The sequence below is a fragment of the Psammomys obesus genome, unplaced genomic scaffold (assembly GCF_907164565.1).
Source record: "Psammomys obesus unplaced genomic scaffold, mPsaObe1.curated_primary_1811, whole genome shotgun sequence".
Classification (NCBI taxonomy): domain Eukaryota; kingdom Metazoa; phylum Chordata; class Mammalia; order Rodentia; family Muridae; genus Psammomys; species Psammomys obesus.
This window is the reverse complement of record NW_026596040.1, coordinates 23,485,506-23,508,057: the sequence shown is the minus strand read 5'-3', so window position 1 is coordinate 23,508,057 and position 22,552 is coordinate 23,485,506. Positions and strand designations below refer to the sequence as shown.

At 40.4% G+C, this 22,552-nt stretch overlaps 1 protein-coding gene across 3 annotated transcripts in view; it reads left to right on the top strand.

Moving 5' to 3' along the window:
- The window catches only part of Fbxo38 (F-box protein 38), a 47,872-nt gene extending 27,687 nt beyond the window's left edge, over positions 1-20,185 (top strand). For 2 of the 3 annotated variants that reach the window (XM_055622647.1, XM_055622646.1), the window contains exons 10-22: positions 448-618; positions 2,138-2,280; positions 3,140-3,350; positions 5,645-5,764; positions 7,609-7,788; positions 9,342-10,055; positions 13,416-13,516; positions 13,720-13,822; positions 15,980-16,146; positions 17,192-17,337; positions 17,907-18,010; positions 18,366-18,479; positions 19,361-20,185. In XM_055622647.1, coding sequence (XP_055478622.1) covers positions 448-618; positions 2,138-2,280; positions 3,140-3,350; positions 5,645-5,764; positions 7,609-7,788; positions 9,342-10,055; positions 13,416-13,516; positions 13,720-13,822; positions 15,980-16,146; positions 17,192-17,337; positions 17,907-18,010; positions 18,366-18,479; positions 19,361-19,539 — 2,453 coding nt within the window. In that variant the 3' untranslated portion in view covers positions 19,540-20,185. The remainder of the gene's footprint in view (positions 1-447; positions 619-2,137; positions 2,281-3,139; positions 3,351-5,644; positions 5,765-7,608; positions 7,789-9,341; positions 10,056-13,415; positions 13,517-13,719; positions 13,823-15,979; positions 16,147-17,191; positions 17,338-17,906; positions 18,011-18,365; positions 18,480-19,360) is intronic. The other variant, XM_055622648.1, reaches the window with a different exon arrangement.
- The last annotated feature ends 2,367 nt before the right edge of the window (positions 20,186-22,552 follow it).

Sequence of the window (22,552 nt, the reverse complement as noted above, 5' to 3'; positions counted from 1 at the left end):
CCTTAGGGTTTTTGGGCTTTTACTCCTGGACTGTAAGTTGAGCTAGTGAGCCTTTTGGGCTTTTCCATCCAGATCTGAGCTGAAAAGGAAGGTTAGCTGGTTACTTTCTCTGCCTTTCTGAGATAGCAGGTTTTCACCCCAGTACCTGGCTCCTGAGTCTATTGGTAAAATAGTATGATTGGGATTTTCATCTCTCAGTTATGCTTTTTTCTCTTTCTAAACAGTTAAATACATTTATTAACTATTAGCTATTCTTTGACTTGTAAAAATCCTTGTTTGTATGAGAATGCTACCATACATGCAGAACACTGACTTGAAACTTCATTGAAGCCAGCCGGATGATGACCATAGATGGAACAGAACGGTTTAATTAAATGGAGCGATAAGATACGGAATTGACAACACTCCATGATACTGAGACTTTCTTTGACATTTCTTTCTTTCTAGGCAGAATGGCAAATGCAGACTTGGTGAAGTATGGTTTGGCTGATGTGGTAGAAAATCCTGGTATCATCACCGATATAGGGATGAAGGCAGTCAATGAAGTTTTTTCCTGTATCAAATATCTGGCAATTTATAACTGTCCCCATCTACACAACCCATACAATTGGATTTCAGGTACTGTAAACTTAGAAATACCACTAGGTTTTCTGACAGTGAAATAACATGTCCTTTATGATTATATTTCTAATGTAGATATTTTATATACATATATCTTATGTGGCATGTTCGTACAAGTTCTGAGAACCATCATTCAGTCATCTGGAAATACGTTCATTGCCTTTCAATTTTTAAAGCTCTTAGCATAGAATTTTGCACTGTACCTGTTAGATTTAAGTGCCCTGATCTTCACGTAAGATTAAGAGTCACTGCCCACAACCTAAGATATTATTGTTTCCTTTGAGAATTACCTTCACATCATGTGATAAGAACCTTACTTATGTGACATATTAAACTCTAACCTGAAGTGAAAGCTTTTATTGACAGAGGTCCTGTTTCATTTCAACCTCTCCTGCCTACCACTATCATGTATAGGAGTGACTTTTGTACTTGTTCGTTTTCTTTATGGCACAAGTTCATTTTCTCCTGAAAGAGTAATGCTGTTTATTTTAAAAACATTTAACTGTGTTCACAAGGCCTTAAATAGATCAGCAATTAGAGGATGAGTTTCTTGTGATGCCTATTTTAGCCAAACAAAGCCTGTTGTGAATACCCACAACCCTTGACCTCTGCTGTCACAGCAGTTGCCAAAAATCTGCACCTCCCTACAGAGCTGCTGTCAGGACTGTACAGTGCTCTTGAGCCTCCTCTGAGACTGCTTGCCCGAATGGCTATACCTCACCAATCAGTGGCCCACATGACCCAACATGTTACTGGAAATTAGGAATTTTAGTGGATAGCAGGTATAGATCACTTAAAAAAATAACATTTATTGGGTTTTTGGTTTGTTTTTCTTAAATACAGAAGAGTAAAAAGAAGAAAACAAAAAATGGCTTATAATCCCATCACTCAGAACTCCTGTTAACACTTAAATTAAAGTAACACATGCACTTGATAAATTTCAGACAGTGCAGAAAGGTACAAAATGAAAAGTCTCCTCTTCTCAAGGTAACCATCATCAACAGTTTCTTATATATTCTTCTGGACAAATTACTTTGTGCATATTACATCCTATACAGATAGAGCATTGAAAGTGATGTATAGACAGATGGATCTTCCGATGTGTCCACTGTCTTGTGCCTTCTTTTTCGTACTGAGTATGTTCGGGAGAGCGCTCCATCTCAGCAAGCATAGAGCTCTTCTCATTCTGTCAAAGCAGGTGCATCCGTTCCACTAAGTGAATGTGCCATGCTTGCTTTACCCAGTGTCCTGTTGCTGAAAGGCATGTAGGCTGAGGAAGAGATCACAGCTAAATCAGGGCCACCTTAGTATCACATCAGTGTTCCTGGGCCATGTGTTTCTCACAGTAAAATTAGCTGTGGAACCATCATATTAGGGAGGCATCAAGCTTTAAAGACCATGCAGGGAAAGGTTACTCAGAGGAAAAGGATTGGAAAGTCTTGGGATCTGTAACAAAAGTTCATCAGTTACTTGGGCACAGTGCTAAGCACATTCTCTGTCGTGTCACTTTCAACAGACCACTCCAGATGGACGCGACTGGTTGATATCAACCTGGTGCGCTGCCATGCTTTGAAGCTGGATTCTTTTGGCCAGTTTGTTGAATTATTGCCCAGCCTGGAGTTTATTTCGCTAGACCAGATGTTTCGTGAGCCACCCAAGGTAAATCACAATTGAAAATTTTTGTTTCTTGAGTTTTTTTTTTGTTGTTGTTGTTGTGTTGTTTTGTTTTGACCTGTTTTGATTCAGGGAAGAAAGCAAAACAGTGTGTGGTGTTTATTTCTCCATAATAAATGTGGCTTTATGCTGTTACTGTATTTTTTTAAGTTTCAACTTCAGTGAAGGCATAACATCTGTAACAATGGATGGCCTCTTGTTAATTATCAATGAGTGTTAAGGGTTCTTCAGAGAAGGGAAGGCAAGGATGCTGCCTCTGTTTTGTAAGTTACAGGTGAGATAGAGGTGAAGCTGTGAGTCTGAGTCAGGACAGAGGTTTCTCTAAGGTGTTACGGCTTAGGGCAGGAACTCAAGTCCATGGAGTAGGGATTTACTTGAAATGTTTTACTTTGCTGCCATGTCCTAATAAGTTATATCTTGAACAATCCAAGGTTGCCCAGTTGTACAAAATGTTATTTTACAACTGTCTCGCCAGCAGAACTCTATTCATGCTAATCTGTGCTATGTGGTTTTATTCTTAGTGTTGAAACAGTTTGTTATAATAGGAAAAGCATAGGACTTGAGGTCACAGAACCTGTTTTCAGTTCCCAGTTAAACCACCTTCTGGTCATGTGCTGCCACACTTATCTCCCAGTATGCACCTGATACCTGTAAATCAGGCTAGTCATGCTTTATCTTGCTTGAAATGTGAGTCTGAAATGAGATCTTTATACATTTCAAAGCATTTCATTTCTTAAGTTGTATTTTTAAATACTAGTCCTATGTAAAGATGAAATGAAGGTTACTAATGAGGTATTCGGTAGTAACACAAATTAATAAGCACATGGTTTTTGTTTTGGCCCAGGGCTGTGCTCGAGTTGGTCTAAGTGCAGGAACTGGAATTGGGGTTTCCTCGGCACTTGTTAGCAACCAGAATTCCAACAATGACAATGATAATGCCCAGAATAATAACGCCAACCTCCATGACAATAATCACCATCACCCAGATGATTCAGATGAGGACAATGACTTTCGTCCAGACCTACAGCCCGGAGAGCAGCAGTTTGCAGCTGATGGTAACTCAGGTCTTTCATGAACTCCAGATACAAATGAATTTTGCTTTGGTTTCTCTGATCCTATCTTTTTGCTTTTCTTTTCTTTTCTTCTTCTTCTTCTTCTCTTCCTCTTCCTCCTCCTGCTCCTCCCTCCTCCTCCCTCCTCCATCCTTCTTCTTTCTTCTCCTCCTCCTCCACCACCACCTCCTTCTCTTTTTACTTTTTGAGCTTGTCACCCTTTGTCCACACACAGCAATCTATGAGAGAATTCAGAGAGTGGGAAAGATGGATGAATACTGGGAATTAGGGTATATTGATCGCATTAGAGGCCTAATTTAAATGAGTTTCAATGCTGAGGGTTGTGGCAAAGCAGCCTCTTGAACTACTTAGGTAAAAAAGAATTGAGTACCAAGTGCATGCATGGGCATGTTTCACATACCTTTATTCTGTGAGTCCTCACAGCTGTGCAGCAGATAAAATACACACGCTAATTGCAACCTTTGATATTTCAACTCTGTAATTACCTACCCAATTCTTTAATAGTTACTGAGCAGCTGCCGTGTGCCAACCTATGTACCAGAAGATTCTCTCTACATAGCCTTCTGCTAATGAGTAAGAAGCTGAAATGATTTCTAGGAGCCTTTCTAGTTTCTCAGTTGATCCTTCAAAACTAGAAAGATTATTCCACTAGCCATCTTTGTCTTTCTTTTGTGTATTCTCTTAGACATTATAACTAATAATGAATAGAGTGTTCTGATCCTGTGGAATGACTTTTAATTGAAGGCATCCAGTGAACACAGATGTCCTAACCAGAGAATCACCTCTATACTTTTTTCTTTTCTTTTCTTTTCTTTTTTTTTTTTTTTCAGCAAGTCATTAAACTGACTCCCAAGCCAGGTGGTCAATTGATCATTCTGTGTGCTTCTACCTTCCTGAGATATTTTCTTCTCTGGGTGACTCTGTAGCCATTCACCTGATTTTAGCTTCAACCTCATTTAGCATTCCTCCTCAGTTTCTTCTCCTCCCCTCTTATCTTCTATTCATTGTCATTCAGAGTAGTATCATTAGTGCCAAATATATATTGAACCCTAAATCTTTTTCTAGCCTTGAACTTTCCACTCTTTTAAAGTAAATGAGGCCATGTATGGCTCTAAGGTTTGTTCTTTTCACATATGGACTTCTAGACATTGCAAGCTTAGAGTCAAATCATTCTCTTGACGTGAACCCCAATAGATACAACAGAGTATAGAGCCAGCGGGTTTAAAGATGAGGGAAAGAAGTCTGAACTGAGTATTGTCCATTTGATATATCCAGGACAGTCATGTTCCAACAGTCATACCATATGCAGGTCACAGACACCATAAAAAAAAAAAAAAAAAAGGCTTGAAAGACAAATCATCTCTGGGAAGTTCTTACAACTGTAATGCAAAACTGCAAATCCTGTGAACCCAATTGTGATAGATTACAATGGAAGATTATGTGCCCACAGCTCAGTACAGAGGAAAGAATACCTTTTGTTGCAGAGTCTCATCATTGTATTCAGTGCTGCTATTGTTCTGACTCAAGCAGAGATCAGTCGAAGATTTTGGGGACGTAGGATATTGCTAGAGTAAGGGTCATAAATACTGCCTTAAGAGATTTTGCACTTAATTTTGTAAACAATTGATGAAGTCAGCCATTAGTAGTAGTTGTAAATTGAAGCTTATTGGTCTTAAGGTTTCATGAGACTTATTCTTTGGAATAATGTGAGAATAAAAACACATGTTCTCTTTTGTTAATAGGAACTAGGTATAGTAAACACTGAAAAACATCAAGCATTTAAATGCCATTAAATATTAGAAACTGTGTAGAGTTTATTAATGGTCCTTGGCATACATTAGTCAATAAATGACAACCTAACCTCTAGAAAGTGCATGAGAAAGATAGAACTTGAGTTTGAACCCCTAATATGGCCTGGTTAAGACAACAGGTACCACAAGGCTCATTGTTCATGAGATGATCATCGTCTTCCAGCAAATGCTGTAGGGGAGACCTCATCCTGCCATCCTTGGTAATACCTCAGGGATAAATAAGGTCATTTCAACTGTGACCTTTTTCCCTGCTTTTATCTTACATTGGTTGATGCAATAATCCTTTCCCATCTGTGGTTTTCTTTTCTGTGGATTAGCTGGACATGTCTTCCTGAAGCAGTTACAAGCTGCTTTTCTAAAATCAGGCCTCGTAATGACTAGAAGTTGTATCCTCAGTACTGCCACAGTTTCACATGCATTGTGGGTTTTAGGTTTTCTATAGTTTTCATCTTATTTTTATTTAAGCGTTGAATGATATGGAAGACATGGTGCAGGAAGATGGAGAGGTGGTAGCCGAGAGTGGAAGTGATATGCCAGCTCATAATCAGGGAATTCTTCCTGTGGATGCTGACGAGGAACAAGCAGGTAATCATCACTCTACAGCCATCATTCTGGAAACTAGAGCCTGAGTCTAATGGAAGATGGGAAGTACTAAGAACAAGTACTGATGTGTTATCTGCTATTCACTATTGGGAATTGTTAGGAACCATTGCTTTTGCAGGGGAGTGCTTTCTTTTGTTGTTGTTGTTTTTTTTTTTTTTTTTTTTTTTTTTGGTTTGTTTATTTACTTTTTGGTGTTTCAAGACACGGTTTCTCTGTGTAACAGCCCTAGATGTCTTGGACTCACTTTGTAGACCAGACTGGCCATGAACTTACAGAGATCTGCTTGCCTCTGCCTCCTTGAGTGTTGTGTGGGCCACCGGTCCCAGCTCCTTATGCATCTATATTTTAGGAGTGTTTTTGGTTTAGTTTTTTTTTTTGTTTTTGTTTTTGTTTTCTTTTTTGGTATTTTTCCCCCTTTGTAACTTTGGCTAACAACCTTTTTTTTTTTTTTTTTTTTTTTTTTGTATGTCTCATATGTGGATGTGGTAAAAGAAAATACTCAGACTGTTGATGAAAAATAACCTGATTAAATACTCTTCTGTCTGTATGAGCAATGTTCAGTGGACACAGCAGGCTGTGTGTGTGTGTGTGTGTGTGTGTGTGTGTTGTGTGTTGTGTGTGTGTATAAGTTAAGAAATCATAAATGTGAGAGGTTGGCAGAGAGGGGTGTGAATGATGGAGTACAGAACTCATTTATGAAAGCCTCAAGAACTTTTTTTTTTAATTTAAATTTTGTAAAAAAGGTATTTTTACTCTGTCCTCATTTCATAGGGGAGGAGGAGCAAGGCAGAGGCTCATCAGGGTTAATGTTTAGACTAAAGTGTAGTCTCTGACACCAATGGCAGGCTAATGCCATAGGCATTTAAATGACCTTGAGCAGCTCTTTGCTTTATGACTGGAAACCGTTTTTCAGAGCCAAGTGATGTGCTCAGCACTGCTTGAGAATGACAGGGTACAGTTGAGATTAGAATGCGGCACTGTCCTTCCTGGCACTAGCATGATACCTTGGTAAGTGTCTCACGGATGAGTCGCTTACCAGCAGACTTACTGAGTGTCAGCCTTGCCAGGCTGTGTACAGTGTGACACAGAAAGGCAGGCAGGAGTCCTGCAGCTAGTGCTTTATCAGCTGTGCTAGTGTTAGTCAGTTGTTAGGATTGGGTGGGAAGAGTTGAGGGTCTCAAGTGCTACCAAGCAGATAGTGCATGCTGTACACTAGTCCCTATTCACCACCAAAGTGTAGCACGTTCCTCAAGAGAGGCCTGCACTCACCACTGCCTAAGTAAGCATTCTGAGGTTTATCTTCTTTGCTGTGGCTTAAATATTTGCAAAAATAAGAAATTCTGTCTCTTAGTCTTTAAAAATATTGCAACTGTTACTTTGATTATATTAGGATGATGTATTACGCTTTCTGAAATAGTGAAATTGAGACAGATTTTTTGTTGTTGTTGTTCTGTTTTCGTTTTTTGAGACATAGTTTCTCTGTGTAGCCTTGGCTGTCTTGGACTCACTTTGTGACCAGGCTGTCCTCAAACTCACAGAGATCCGCCTGCCTCTGCCCCCCGCCCCAAGTGCTGGGGTAAAGGTGTGCACCACCACACCTGGCAGACATGTTTTAATCTGCCTCTAGAAATGCGTATCAGTTGTCTTTCCAGTCAAACTTAATGTTGTCATAGTGGCTTTAGCTTGTTAAAATGCGTTCACTAAAGTAAGTGACAGAGACTGCCCTGTGGGAAGCATCTCTATGGCAACAGATCTCTGAAGTAGTACTTTCTGTGTGAGTTTTTCTTGAGCAAAAAGTATTCTTAGTCTTGTGCTTTTTGTTCTAGGACCTAGTGGTCTACAACGTGTGGTAAAACCTACCCCAGTTACTGTTCATGATTCAGAGAGCGATGATGAAGAAGACAGCCTAGAACTCCAAGAAGTCTGGATTCCTAAGAATGGTGCCCGGCGTTATTCAGAACGGGAAGAAAAAAACGGAGAGTCGGTGCAGTCCAGGGAAATGGCGGGTGAGAGGATGCCCAACTCTGGCTTGTTAGTGGGAGGCATCAAAACTGCCTCACTGGGCCTCCTAATGTGTCTCTACTGTAGCTTACAGTGCAGGTGACACATTATGACGTGTGCTAGGAAGCAAGAAACAAGCAGGAGAGTGGGCAGTAGTGCTGTGGATGAGTAGGAAGTGAGATGTGGGAGGGGCCGTCAGCTCAAGGCATCTTTCAGTGGGGCTTTCGGTAGCTGTGGTGTCAGGTTGTCAGTGGTCAGCAACAGACCTTGGTTTTTGGGAGGATTGTAGGTTAGTATTAAGGGGAGAGATAGGAAAGTCCCTCTCCACTGACGCTCTGTCCACTTGTAGTCTGACTATGATGGCTGCTGCAGTACTCGAGGGAGTCCTAAAATGCAGAAATGTATGGTTTTCCTTTGTGTATGTGGGTTTTAGGTGGTGCTAGGCCTTTAGCGTGTTAGGAAGCACTCTGCCACCGAACTATGTCTCCAGTTCCTCAAAGTCTGTTTTTGTTTTGTTTTGTTTTGTTTTAATAATTTCCTGGCTTTCCTTTAATCCCAGACAGCCGCTTAGTGTATTTGCCTTACTAAGAAACTAGTTCTTCTCTTAGGTTCCCAGCTCTTCCTTACTTTGCTTTTCCCCTCAGTTCTCAGAATCATATACTCACCACTGTTACCGAAGGATACCTCTTTTAAATTGTCTTTACTTTTTCTGAACACCTGCTCATTTTCCTCTTTACTCCTTAATGTGTTTGAACGTTCAGTACAGTTAACACTGTACCTGAATTATATATAATCTTCATTTTGAAAAACTCAGGTTTTTTTTTGGACTTGGAATAATTTACTAACCACTGACTGATTATTCAATTTTTAGTTCACTCCTTTTTAAATTCAAATAATATATTTGAAAAGAATATAGTTGAAAAGAAGCTTCATGGAAACTAAAATTTAGGGTGAAATGTGACCATCTTGACTAACTCATAATTTTTCCTAGAAAATTTGGTTTCTATATCAGGCAGCTAAAGTATATGCTGGCCAGAAACCTACCTTGTTTGCTTGCTCCATTTTGTATTCATGAAGCCTTGGTGTGCCGTAGGGGCTTTGTAGGTGCTGAGAAGGATCACAGCATGCATTAAGTCACAGTCTGTCTGTCCTTCAGAGTCTTTAGTCCAGGTGAAGTCAGGTAGAAAGCTTGGATCACACTGTTGCAGGTGTTACTATGGCAGCTTTAGGGTGTGTCACTCCCAGGGATTGCACAGAGCTCCAGGCCCTCGGGTGGTGAGGCTGTGCTGTATTGAGGGAAACGTTGGAACTGGGGGCAGAGTGCAGGTAGATGGGGCTGGATGTGCACTTAGTTTTGAATGAGATCATGGTGGGCACTAATAGGCAAGTTGGAACTATTCAGGGAAGCACTGAGATGGTTGTAAAGTTCTGTAGCAGCCAAGAATCCAGTTAGGAAAACTGCACATTGTCTCCTTTTCATATTTATGCTTGCTTTTCATCCAGAATTTGTACTGAAATCTTGTCTTTCCTCTGGCCATTCTTTTTTTTTTATAAGCAGTAAGTGGAAAAGGCAAGACTCCACTTCGAAAGAGATACAGCTCCCACCAGATGGGCCAGTTGAAGCAGTCTCCCCTGGAGGAGAGCAGCTGTGAGAAAGGCTGCCAGGTCACCAGCGAGCAGATCAAGGCCGACATGAAAGCAGCTAGGGACATTCCTGAAAAGAAAAAACACAAGGATGTGGATCCCAGCTGCAGGAGCACGGCCGCCAGCGCAGTGGGAAACTCCAGCTCCCCCAGCACTGCTCCTCAGAGCCCCGACTTTGCAAGGACGGTGACCAGCCCTGCAGAAGTGCATGTGTCCAGGCAGTGTGTCTGCTCCCCGAGTGGCTCAGAGGACTCTGAGGCCATGGATGAGGGAGATGCAGAAAGCGCTGTCTGCCCCAGATGCTGCTGCCGCAGGTCCCAGGAATCCCAAAGGAGAACTAGCAGGTGCTCTGATGAGGAACGTCCTTCAACCAGCCGAGCCTGTGTTGTGAATGGCCCGGATGGTACGAGATCCGCCTTTTCCTTTAGGACTCTGCCTCAAGGGGGGTCTTCAGGCCCAGCACATGATGAGAGGACTAATGGGAGTGGCTGTGGGGCTACAGGTGAGGACAGGAGAGGGAGCTCCCAGCCTGAGAGTTGTGACGTGCAGTCTAATGAAGACTACCCTCGGAGGCCCCTAACCAGGGCCAGGAGCAGACTGTCCCATGTACCGCTGATATCTGAGTCAGGTATGGCAATGCTCCCAGGACTAGCAACTACAGCACAGGGCTGGAGAGTGGCCCGAGCTTGTTTCATGAGCTTTCTTATAAAAAGCTAATGTATGGTAAATGGGAGTTCTGTTTATCACAGAAACTTTTAAATAATTTTTAAAAAGTGTTTTGGTGGAAGGGGGTGTAAAATACATTTGATTCAGAAAACTCAGAATCATTTCACCTTTAAGAAAAGTTAAACCATGTATATTTGCCCTGGATTCCCCATAGAAGAATGCTGCTCCACCCCTCATGTAGGACGCCTTGGGGAAGACCTAGTGCTTAGGGAAAGATAGGAGCATGAGGAAGCTGGGCTGGTGAGGTCTCCTGTGCATTCCTGGTTCTGCTTCTGTGGGGTTTAGTGATTGTTTTTTGTTTTTCTGAAATCTGTTTTGCTTCCAGCTAGGTTTGGCAGGAGATAAGCAGGTAAGTAATTAGTTTTCCTCAGATTATTTGGTTGAAGGTCCATGCACACACACACATACACAGGCACGCACACGTGCACACGCATACCAGTTCATTTCATTGATATGTTTATAGTGTATGTGCTGGGACATTGGTTTGAAATGAATGGAACACATTTCTTAATCTCAGTTACGTTTCTGTTATAAGGTGATCCCTCTTGCCTTTATTAAATTACTAATGAATATCAGGAGATAGTAATGGATTTTAATTTTGTTTTAAGCATCTCAATTTTAAAATCTTAAAACTATTCCCACAACAGAGGGAGGGCCTATTTTTTCATGTACTAAATAAGCTGAATTCATGAGGCATTAAGCCCACAAAAGTAGTACAAGACTTAACTATTTGCAGATATCTATAGTGACATCGGTTCTATAAAACATACGTTGTATTTGAAGATACATTATGATTTGTAAACTGGGGTTTTGTTATATAGCAAAATTACTTTTTCCAGTTTGAATTTTAGATGTTTTGTGATTCTTTTTAAAAAATATATGGGAAAGTACATGTGATATGAAATGGTATCATTTTGAAGTGTACAGCTACCTGAACAACACTAGGAATAGTCAGATCTGCTCCTCCCACCGGCAGGCATTCAACTTCTTTATCGTCCTGAATCTGAACTTCAGCCCTGCGCTATGAGACCTTTAGTTGCCTGGGTTTCATCTCCATGACGTCTGATGTACAAGCTTTCCTTACTCTGTGAAAGGCCTGCCCTCATATGTTCTAGAGAAACCGTCTTCTCATTTTATTAAATGCCTCTGCTTATTTCTTCTTCAGTTATGTCAAGAATTTGGAAAACTTTAAGCTGACTGAAAGCACTATCTTTCCAGCATTCAGTCCCATTTAAAAGTGTTGTATATGTCCAGTTATTTGGTATCTGTCTCAGTGAAATTTTATAGTTGATTTTAGAAGATTTTTTTTTAACATAAACCATTTATATTAACTGTTGTGCTTTAAGGTTCTCATGTTTTTGCCTTGGGTTTTTCTTATCCCTTTTATAGTTTTGTTCTTATCTGTCTCATGGCCTGACTTCTTCTTTTTTTTTCCATAGGTTAAGTAATTCCCTGGATTAAAAATAAGAAAAATCTTACTTTAGACTTTCTACTGTTTTCCTGCATAAATTAGTTCCCAATATTGTTAAAATATCATGCAAATGTCCAATTTACTTTTAATAAGTTTGTCTGGGAAGAAAAGAAATCAGTACTTTCTAAAAGTATTATTTTAGTATTATCTTGGTCTCTTGGGAAGGAAAATTATTTGAGTAATTTGCAGATTATTTTAAAGCTAACATGTCAATTAAAGCCACTCTCTTTCAACAACATTAAAGACAGAAATATACCTAATACATGAATGAATTTGGTTGTTAGGGAAATTTTTAATCAGTTCAGAAGAACATTTAAATTGTTCAGTTTTTTTTTTGTTTGTTTGTTTTTGTTATTTAACTTAGGGCCTTGTGGCGTGGAAAAGGTATATTAGAAGTTAATAGAGTTACTTTTGTGTGATTTCCGGTTTTTGAAATTAATGGTTGTAAGGTTTTTTTTAAATCCTCATTTTATTTATGAAACACATTATCAAAGCACCTAATGTAGTGAAAAAAAACCACATTGAAGTAGTTCTCATAGTTATCATGCTCTTTCCTTGGCTCTCTGAACCAAGGTGTGCCCACTGCTCTCATGTTGTTGTGTGTCAAAAATGAGGACAAGGCTGAGCACCGGGGAGCGCACACCTGCAATCCTGGCATTCTGGGAGGCAGAAGAAGGCAGATCTCTCTGAGTCTAGGGCAGCCAAGACTACACAGACAAACCCTGTCTCGCAAAACCAGAACAAACAAAAAAGTAAAGATAAGACTTTCAATATCTTAATTGATTTAATAGACTGTGTAGGTTTAAGCTTAGATAGGAATTCACTTGTTCTTATAATTAAATTATAACATTTTAGTAAAATACTAGTAAATTGAGGTAAAGCCTTACTGACAAATACTGTAGGCCTGGTAACGTAGTGACTCAAGCCAAATTGAGTGGGTGTGGCTCCTGCTACCCACTTACCACCTCGGCAAGCTATTTTACCTTCTCATGACTCAGTTTCCTCATATACTTGGTGAGGAAAATTTTAAAAATCAATTAATTTGAGTACTGTTGTAAGAAATGAGCTAATGCAGGTAAAAGCCTTAAGCAGTGCAGGACACACAGGAAGCATTTAGCACGTATTTCTTTTGTCTGTGTACCTGCAGTGTTGAATGCCAAGGTTTTCAGTCGGTGTTCATATTAATTCATATATGGCTAGCGCTGAAGAAAAGTTGCTGCCTTTAAGAAATTTTGAGTTTAAATATGGAGACAGATATATTGGAAATTATAGAACAATACATAATAGTTGAAGTTGCAAATCAATTTGTTAGATGATTGGCTAGGATGGGTCATCTTTCAAACCCTGAAGGCACAAGAGATGTTCTGAACAGAAAGAGCTGGAGTGATTAATGGTTTCAGCCATAGGTAACAGGAGATAATTGAGGATTACAGTGAGAACAGGTGTAGCTGAGGCATTTACCCCCAGTGTCAGGAACTGAAACGTATTCACTAAGCAGCAGTTTCTGTAGTGGGGCAGTCATGAGTTTAATTCAGCAAAGGTATCTAAAATGTGTTGAGTCACAGGGTAACGCCAACATAGATGAGGTTTGGGAGTTGCATGCTGAATGGGGTGCTTAAGGTAGGAGAGGTGATCATGACTCAGAGCAACCTTTTAGAGACACCTCCTACCTATTTCAACAACCACGTTGAGACTTGGGAGTCGTCATGGAGTTTTCATTGTGTGACTGAGAATGCTCTGTGGGAGGAAGCAAAGAAGGGTAAAATTTGGATTTTTTTTTTCCTTTTATAGAAGTTGCCAAAACAAAGCCATGTCATGCCATGAAACGGAAGCGCACCGCAGATAAGTCTACCAGCACCAGCGACCCTGTGATTGAGGATGACCATGTACAGGTAGAGAGGAAGGCTCATTTCTCAGGCCAGCCCTGTTCAGGCAAAGAAACCAAAGTTTCCATCTCTCTAGACTTCCCATATTCTAAAGAGAATGTTTGGTTAACAGCTTCGAGGTTGTCACAGAGAAGACTTTGACCCCTAAGGAAAAGAAAGCACTGGGAAGATACACTCACTTGTAACTTTTTAAACTCTTACCATTATAGGTTCTTGTATTAAAATCCAAAAATCTTGTTGGAGTCACAATGACCAATTGTGGAATCACAGATTTAGTGCTGAAAGACTGCCCCAAGATGATGTTCATCCATGGTATGTATTTGGGGTTGTATTATGTAAGAACATCATGAATCCTTTATAAAATTAAGGCCAAAACAGTTGATGTAGGCAGCAACCCCAGCTACCCAGAAGACTGGGGCTGGAGGATTTCAAATTTGAAGCCAACTTGTACCATGTACTAAGACCTAATCAAAAAATTAAAAGTTAAGAATTAAAATATGATTGTGTGTTGTACATTCAGAAATTTATACATTACGTACACAACACAGTACAAGGTATGAATGCTAGAAGACAAGTGATTCACACCTGTAATCTTAGCACTTAAGAGGCTGTAAGCAGGATTGCTGTGAAGCCAGTGCCTGCCTGGGCCAGAGAGCAAGACCATCTTCAAGGAAACATCCAGCTGATACCCTTTTCTGTAATATTAGTATTGCAGGAATATTGTTAAATTTTTCGTTTCCTGTAGTACTGGTGATAAGCAAAGAAATTCCATTAAAATTCATCTTCCAAACAGGTCATAAAACTAGGAGAATAGAAAAAGGACAGATAAGACCCTCTCTCCTGAAGATGTCAGACGCTTCATACTGAAAAATTTTGAAATTTTTTGTCTGTTTTATTTCACCCGATAAGGTTTTTGCCACAGAATATCTGATCAAGTCACTACCTCCTTTTAGAGTTTCTTCTTGATACAGAAAGCTCTGAAGGCAAAGGCATGCATCAGGGTTGTCCTTCCATGTTAACTGTTGCTTAGGACTCCACCCTCTGCCCCTGGGCAGCTAAAGGGACTTCTAGATGCTCCCTTAGCGATCTCATTCTCTTAGCAAGGAAGCATGTTTTTGTTTTTGTTTTTAATTACAATTTATTCACTTTGTATTCCTGGCTATAGCCCCCTCCCTTGTCCCCTTCCAATCCTTCCTTCCTTCCCTCTTCTCCCATGCCTCTCCCATAGTCCACTGTTACAGGAGGTCCTCCTCCCCTTCCATCTGACCCTAGCCTATCAGGTCTCTTCAGGACTGGCTGTATTGTCAAGGAAGCACTTCTTAAATAGAGACTGGCTTAACTGCTCTGCTGTGCTTCACCAGATGATTCTCCCTATGTTCCTAGTTCTTAGCCTGCTGTTAGATCATGTGGCCTCAGGTCCACCTTCTGCCCTTTAAACCAAGTTGATCAATTCAGTTTGTCCTGAGATACAAGATCTTAGATAAGTAGTTCAATCTACAGATAACAACTAAGGTTATGGCAGACGGAATGCCGAAATGAGTTAGATCTAACCTTAACTATGTCTGGTTTCACAGCACAGAGCCATCAGATCCATATAACCACCTGGTTTTCTCTCTTCTTTATTTCTGTCTAATTCCTCCTTTCTCCACGTGACAGAGGAAACAGTGCTCCTGAAGGCAGGAAGCTGGCAATGTTTAGACATGGAAGTTAGCTCCAGGGTCGCATTCTCCTGGACATGATGATGTTTGGGCTGAGGCTCTTATAGAAGATGCCTTTATGAAAAGTTTTTGTGACGTGTTAATTGCATCCACTTGATTCTCTCTGAAACTGAACAAGGCAGTTTAAAATAAGGAAAGAGGAGTGCTAGAGATGTAGTTGGTAATCTAGAGTAGTAAAGATCGTGTGCTGAGAAGCAGGAACTCCTCTCTCTGACCTCCTGTTTGCTGTGTTGAACAAGAACAACCATCATGTTTTTGATAACCTTTTCAGTAGATCTTTGACAGTGCTGAAATGTCTAGCCACAGACTTTAGAATCCACATATTTCTGGGCCTTTTCTCAAGATTGTTTCTATATTTGTGACAGGAGTTAAAATTAACTGTTCAATTCCTATCATTAATACCAGGTAATATTTGTAAATTTTTCCAGGTATGACCTTTAACATACATAGTCATGTCACATTCGATAAACTTGATTATTAAATGTTTCCTGGGCAGTTTCAGCTGGGAAGTTCTTGTCTTTAGCAGGCAACATTCGAAAGAAGAGGGGCCATGATATTCCTTTAGCATGAGGACAGCTGGCTCCTTCTGAGCTGATTCATGTTGTCAGAGCTCACTCAACTGCTGTGGATGACCAGCACGGTACCTGTGTTTACAAGCACAGTGCCTGTGCCTGTTTTTCAGAGATGCTTCTAGAATGTGCTGTGTACTCTTGTATACATTATTTATAGAGCTTATTATTTTATTTTATAGCTACCAGGTGCAGGGTACTGAAACATTTAAAGGTAGAAAATGCACCGATTGTAAACCGATTTGACTATGCACAATGCAAGAAACTAAATATGGATCAGGTACTAGACCAAATACTGAAGATGCCGCCAGAGAGGAACCGCATCATCTACCTGCGCCCCATGCAGCAGGTAACAAGTGCTGCTTTTTATGAAAGAATACACAGTGTGCCGATATTTGTTGACTTAATCCCTTTTGTTCAACCATCAATAATGATTCTTTAAAATCTGGAATTTCTATAGCCGAGCCAAATTGTCTTGCCAATATTGTTTGTTAATGCTTTTCTACTAGACCTTTAGGGACTCTTGGCGATTACACAGGACTCATGCAGCAGAGTGGAAGTTGCCTGTTGACAAGCATATGCTCAGACCACAGACCCCTGTTCAGATTGTGCTGTGACTTAGAACAAGTTCTTTAATTTTTGTCTCATGATTTCTTAGATGTAAAATTAGAATCCTATACTTACAGTGCTGGAACAGATGATATACTAGGACAGTTGCTGGCATACTGTAAGCAATAGTATGATAACTAATTATTTTTAAAAGTTAAGTGTGTATGTAGGATGATGTTTCTTGTCAAAAGTAAACATTAAACAACTTCTGGATTCTGAGAGTGAGGCCCCCAAATAAGTTCATCAAATTCTTAAATGTCTTAATCTTAAAACTGGCTATCATGCTTACAACTAAACAACATTATTCTTCCTTCAGGAAGGTTTTCTTTTTATACAGGAATTAAACACATGCTCCACTGAAAGCAGGGTGATACTGCAAAGCTGTCCTGCCAACACAAAATCCACAAAGAGGCCCGAAACATGTTGTCCTTAAAAGTTAGCAATTGTTCCAATGAAACCAACTTGTGCTCACCATGAGTTCTGTAATTCAGCCTGCAATGAAACCTGTTAAGAACATCCTCAGAGGATATGGAGTTGACAGAGACAAGCTACCTGAATCAGCTCTCTTTGACTTAACAGCTACTTACAGAGCAGTGGGGGAGAAATTGCTGAGCCTGCTGTGCAGAGAATTTGCTAAAGCTTAATCCAAACATGGCAAGCTGTACTCTGGGGACAGAGCTATAATTAATTTGATTTTCAAATCAACCAGGAGTTTCAAAACTATCTAATAGACACGTCTCAGACTTAATCTTAGTCCAAAGACCTTTTTCTGTTGTCTTCCCTAGGTAGATACACTAACTCTGGAGCAGAAGCTATTTAGTGGTCCCTACCCCTATCACATTTGTATTATCCACGAGTTCAGCAATCCCCCCAACGTGCGGAACAAGGTGCGCATTCGCAACTGGATGGACACCATAGCCAACATCAATCAGTAAGTGACTGTGCCCCTTCTGTGAAGTCTTTCCCCATCATTTCTTCTATTGGATGCTCCTAGGAGCAAATCCAAATTTTTTATTTTAAATGATTCTAATTGGGCTTATAAAAAAAAAAAACTGATGAAACAAAATTTCAAACTTAAAAGCATATGTACATTTATGTAGATTTTATTCGAACTTAGAGAAAAAATTATTAGGAACTGCAGGCATGTTTTATGTTGTTTCTCCAGTCCTGGAGGATAGAAACGAAGATAGTGACAGTCTCGTGCTTCACTTTTCAGAAAATTGTTGTTTTTTAATCATACAAACATTGTACTAGTTACCCTTAATGTACAACTTATTTGCTCAGTGACTTCCCTTTTTCTTTCCTTAATGTGATTTGAAAGATAATAAAGAATGTAGCGTAGACCTGGTTAGACTTGTTCTCAAGTTGGAGCGACCGGAGGCTGCCAGAGAGTCATCGTTCCCCCTGAGACAGTTGGTGGGCTGAGTAGTCAGGCAGTGACTGTCTACCAGCATTCTTCTCTCAGTCATAAATACTTGATTTTCTTCCTGTTGCCTTAAGAGAGCTCATTAAATATGAATTCTTCCTGGAAGCCACTCGAACTGAAGAAGATTTAAAGAAGTACCCTAAGTACCCCTGGGGGAGAGAAATCTACACTTTAGAGGGTAAGAACTTACCTAGATTAGAGGACTAAATTGTAAGCTTGTGCCCTGGGTGGGAGGGGCAGGCCGAGGGGAGGTAGAGTGTCTCAGAAGTCGTGAGGCCAATGAGAGGTTTGCACCCCTGCAAGAGGCAGAAGCTAGATACATAGGTGGTCTGTGTGTTTATCTTCACCATCCCTAGCATAAGCAGAATCTGTTGACATGTAAAAGGTAGATAAAAATTAAGAATTATGATGGCTAGAAATAACTTTGAAGGCCGCTGGCTCCGTCTCTGTACTAGCTATAGCTCTTAAGTCTAGTTTGCTGCTGTCAGCATTCCCATACTAACAGGGCACTCACAGCTGTCTGCTTATTTCAGGTATGGTGGATGGAGCACCATATTCCATGATTTCTGACTTCCCTTGGCTGAGGTCACTGCGGGCAGCAGAACCCAACAGCTTCGCCAGATATGATTTTGAAGATGATGAAGAGAGTAATTATGACCTGATTTGGCTTTTATTCTCTAGATTGAGTCGACCTTACTCTGTTAAATAGTTCATATTTTGTTTGCAAATTAGAGACAATGCAGAGTTTTCATTTGGTTTTCATTAATATTTTAATATGTCCTGAAAAAGTCCCAGCTCTGAGTTGGTACCACAGATGCACGGTGGATCTAATATGTCTTCATGATGAGAATTCCTGCAGATTTTCCTTTTTTTTTTTTTTTTTTCTGGTACATATGTATATATGCTAGAGATTTAATTTAGGACACTATGAAAATCATACCTGCCAGTTATAAAACCATATAAAACTTGTTTTTTTGAGACAGAGTCTCGTGTAGCCCAAGCCTGTCTCGAATTGTCTGTGTATCGACTCTGGCCTTGAATACCTAATCAAGGTTGCTGGGATTGCATTTGGTATGGTTCCCCATGCCTGACTTACAAACATGCTATTTCAGAATTGTTCAGTTGTGCTAATGAGTTGCCTGCTTTTTCTTGGGAGGTACTGTTGTGTGTCATGGCAGCTTATTGTGATATAAGTAGAGAAGTTGTGGGGAAGCTTTTAATACAATTTTTCTAAGTTTTAGCATATTTGTCTATTCACTTATAGGTAAAGCTTTGAAATAAATACAAGAAGGTGAATTTTTTAACTACTGGTATTTATGCATAATTTACTCCTTGATGCATTATTTTTACCTGGAGATTTTGATCATGTGTGCTGTCTTTGGCATCAAATCTGATATAAAACCTATCGTGAAGACAAATTTGATGAGCTATTCTTGCATCAGCTACAGGACATACTAGTATTTACTAGTATTTCATGTCCCAAGTGGTTCTAATTACAAGTATCTCTGTTCTTTTTCTCACTTACCAGGTACCATCTATGCTCCTCGGAGGAAAGGACAGTTGTCTGCAGACATTTGTATGGAAACAATAGGAGAGGAGATCTCAGAGATGCGCCAGATGAAGAGGGGTGTATTTCAGCGAGTAGTGGCAATTTTCATCCACTACTGTGATGTAAATGGAGAGCCAGTGGAAGATGACTACATTTAAATAGACCTTTCCCGGCTCTTCTGGCCCAAAGTGGCCAGGAATCTACATGGGAACCTTGGGCTTGGAATTGGGAGGCCCTGGCTCAGTTTGTTATATAGGAAATATATACAGAACATGGAAATTGTATACAGAGATTTATATATAGATAAATATACAAAGATACTTCGAAAAGTAACGTCTTTATATCCTATGTTTATACATCTTAATTTAAAGAAGTCATTTGAATGAAGGCAAATAATTTGAGCATTGATTTTGTTCACTTTTCCTAACTTAGTTCTCAGTGTCAGATGACTGAGCCCATTCACTCTGCTACTCACCATTGTCCCTTCGGTCTGTGCCTTTTTCTTCTCCGGCAGAGCTGTCTCAGTGCACCTGCTAAAGTATTGTATCTTGTGTGTTTTTGTCACCATAATGCCAACTAAACCCTTAGTCAGAGAAGACTATGTTTCTGTACGAAGATGTAGTTCTTTTTTTCTTAGTGTTTATATTTGGCATATTCGTCTAAATGAAAAGATTCACAAACTTAAAAAATGAATTTGAAGGGCAAAGAAAGTTTCCAGAGGATTTCTAGTTATTTATTTCCGCATTCAATTGTGTATATGCTTTAACTTGAACATAAAAAAATAAACATTTAGTAAAAACTTTATTCTTGCCATTGACTTGAAACATATTTTACAGTAGGAAATACTACACAGAAAAGCAGTATGTCCATTCATGTAGATAACCTAGAACCGTGCACAGTTGTAGCCTATGGCAGCTCAGTCTCCCAAGCGGGTACCCTAGTAAGGGGAACAGGGGCTCTCTCTGACATGAACTGAGTGGCCTGCTCTTTGATCCCTCCCCCACCCCCTGGGATGGGGCAGCCTTACCAGGACACAGGGGAAGACTGTGCAGACAGTCCTGATAGGCTAGGGTCAGATGGAAGGGGAGGAGGACCACCTGTATCCCTGGAGTAGGGGAGGGGCATGGGAGAAGAAGAGGGAGGGAGGGGTTGGGAGGGGATAAGGGAGAGGGCTACAGCTCAGATACAAGCTGAATATATTGTAATAATTTTTTTTTTTTAAATCTCAAGAAGAGCAGTGTGTAGTTATATCTAACAATGCTAGTATCCACTTTCTGATCCATTTTAAAAGTGGCTGTAAGATGCTCAGCACACTCAGACCTGTACAGAATGATGGGAAAATAAATCACAAAACTACTTCAGAGGAGCTGCCTTCCTCTGATGGCCAGAAGCTTGCTCCCGGAGGCAGTGATGGTGCCGGTCACTCTTAATGCATCACCAGCACCCCAGTGCTGGCTTTGCCATTTGGCAAATAAGTGACCTTAACAGGCTCCAGAAGCTAAAGGCTGAAGACAAAAGAAGTGTGTGGGTGTGTGTGCGTGCGCGTGTATGTGAACATCTGTAGAAAGTGTCACGTCTTTTGGGATTTGTATAGCTTCTGTTTCCAGGGATGAACTTGAGACCAAGAAAAAAATGACTCAGTCAGTTGTGGTCAGGACCTGGTTTTTGCTGGGTAGGACAAAAATCTGGTTTCTAATCCTTTATTTACTTGCTAATGACAGAAGAGCAAGAGTGCCTGTGAGTTCCCTAACACTGAACTCTTGAATGATCAATGCCTGTGTCCAAAGTCTTTACTTCAGGACTTTTGAAATTCTTGAAATACATGATTTTTTAAAAAATCTTAAATATAGTTATAGTTCATCTTTTCAGTGCATTGTTTTAATTAGCTCACCGTTTGGGTTATAACTGCTCAGGAAGAAGCAGAAAATAGAGGCAGAATAATAACCTGCAATCCTCAGTAAGACTCAACCTGTCCCTAGTTCGTCCCTTCCTAGAAACTCATCTAAACAATGCATCCATCAGCCACAAGAGGTCACTGCTCTTTAACTACTTTGGTTTACCACAAACTCATTAAATACAGCAGGGGCCCTAAGAGCCTTTGTAAAGATGACAAAGGTAGGCGAAAACACAAGACTGGAGGCCACCCACTCTCATAGACACTGAAAAATGTCTATGAACAAAGAGCCGCTAGTGTTTGCATTATAGCAAGGCTAGCAAGCTGTGGACTAAAGAGTAAATATTTTGTGCTCAATGGGCCACGGACATTCTCTACATGTGTGAAAGCCGCAGACAGCACACAAACATGGCTATATTACGACAAAACTTTATTTATAGACAGAACTTCGAATTTCACATAATACATCACAAAATAGTACTCTTGAATTTCTACTCAAATGTATTGAAAAGTAAAAACCATCCTGAAGGTTTACATATGTGTTGGCCCCCAGGCCAGTGTGCCCACACCTGAAGGAAAACAGTTTCCCATCCATTCAGTTATGTCACCAGCTTTGTGGTACAATGGCCTGTTTTTAAAAGGCTTTAGATGGTTCACAGATGACCTATGTCAGCTTCAGAAGGAGCCATGTATTCCATGCTGCCAGGGATATGGGTTTAGTGCTTTAAACAGCTGACAGTAGGATTCTTGAAGTGAATCCTGACACAGAGCCAAAAGTCCTGGGTTCAGATTCTGACTCCCTCAGACAACAGCTGTGAACAGGAGACAGTTACAAGCTATGCTGGAGCCTCACTTTCCTCGTTTATAAAGTGATAATAGTTACCCACCCCCACCAGATAGGGGTGGGGGTCAAATGTGAGCATCCAGTATAATCCCAGGTTCGTTATAAAAGTCAGCTTTGTTTGGTTGTCTGTGAGAGTGTATGTGTCAGTTTATTTTCACAGCTTTCCCCCTCATCTTCCCATAGTCTAGGATAGTGATCTATGAGAACTCGTCAGGCAACACTTAACACTGGCACTTTGAGGGGTTGATTACCGAATGCCTCCTAAGCTCGTCACAACTTAACACATGCTCACCCAACTTAGCAGTATAGATAACTCGGTCAAAAGCAGGTGCTTAGGGATTTGGGGAAGCAGAGTCTGATTGCAAATACATGTCTGTCCCTCAAAGGGGAAGGAAGCCAGGTGAGACTCGTTGTGGGGCTGACTCTTGCCAAC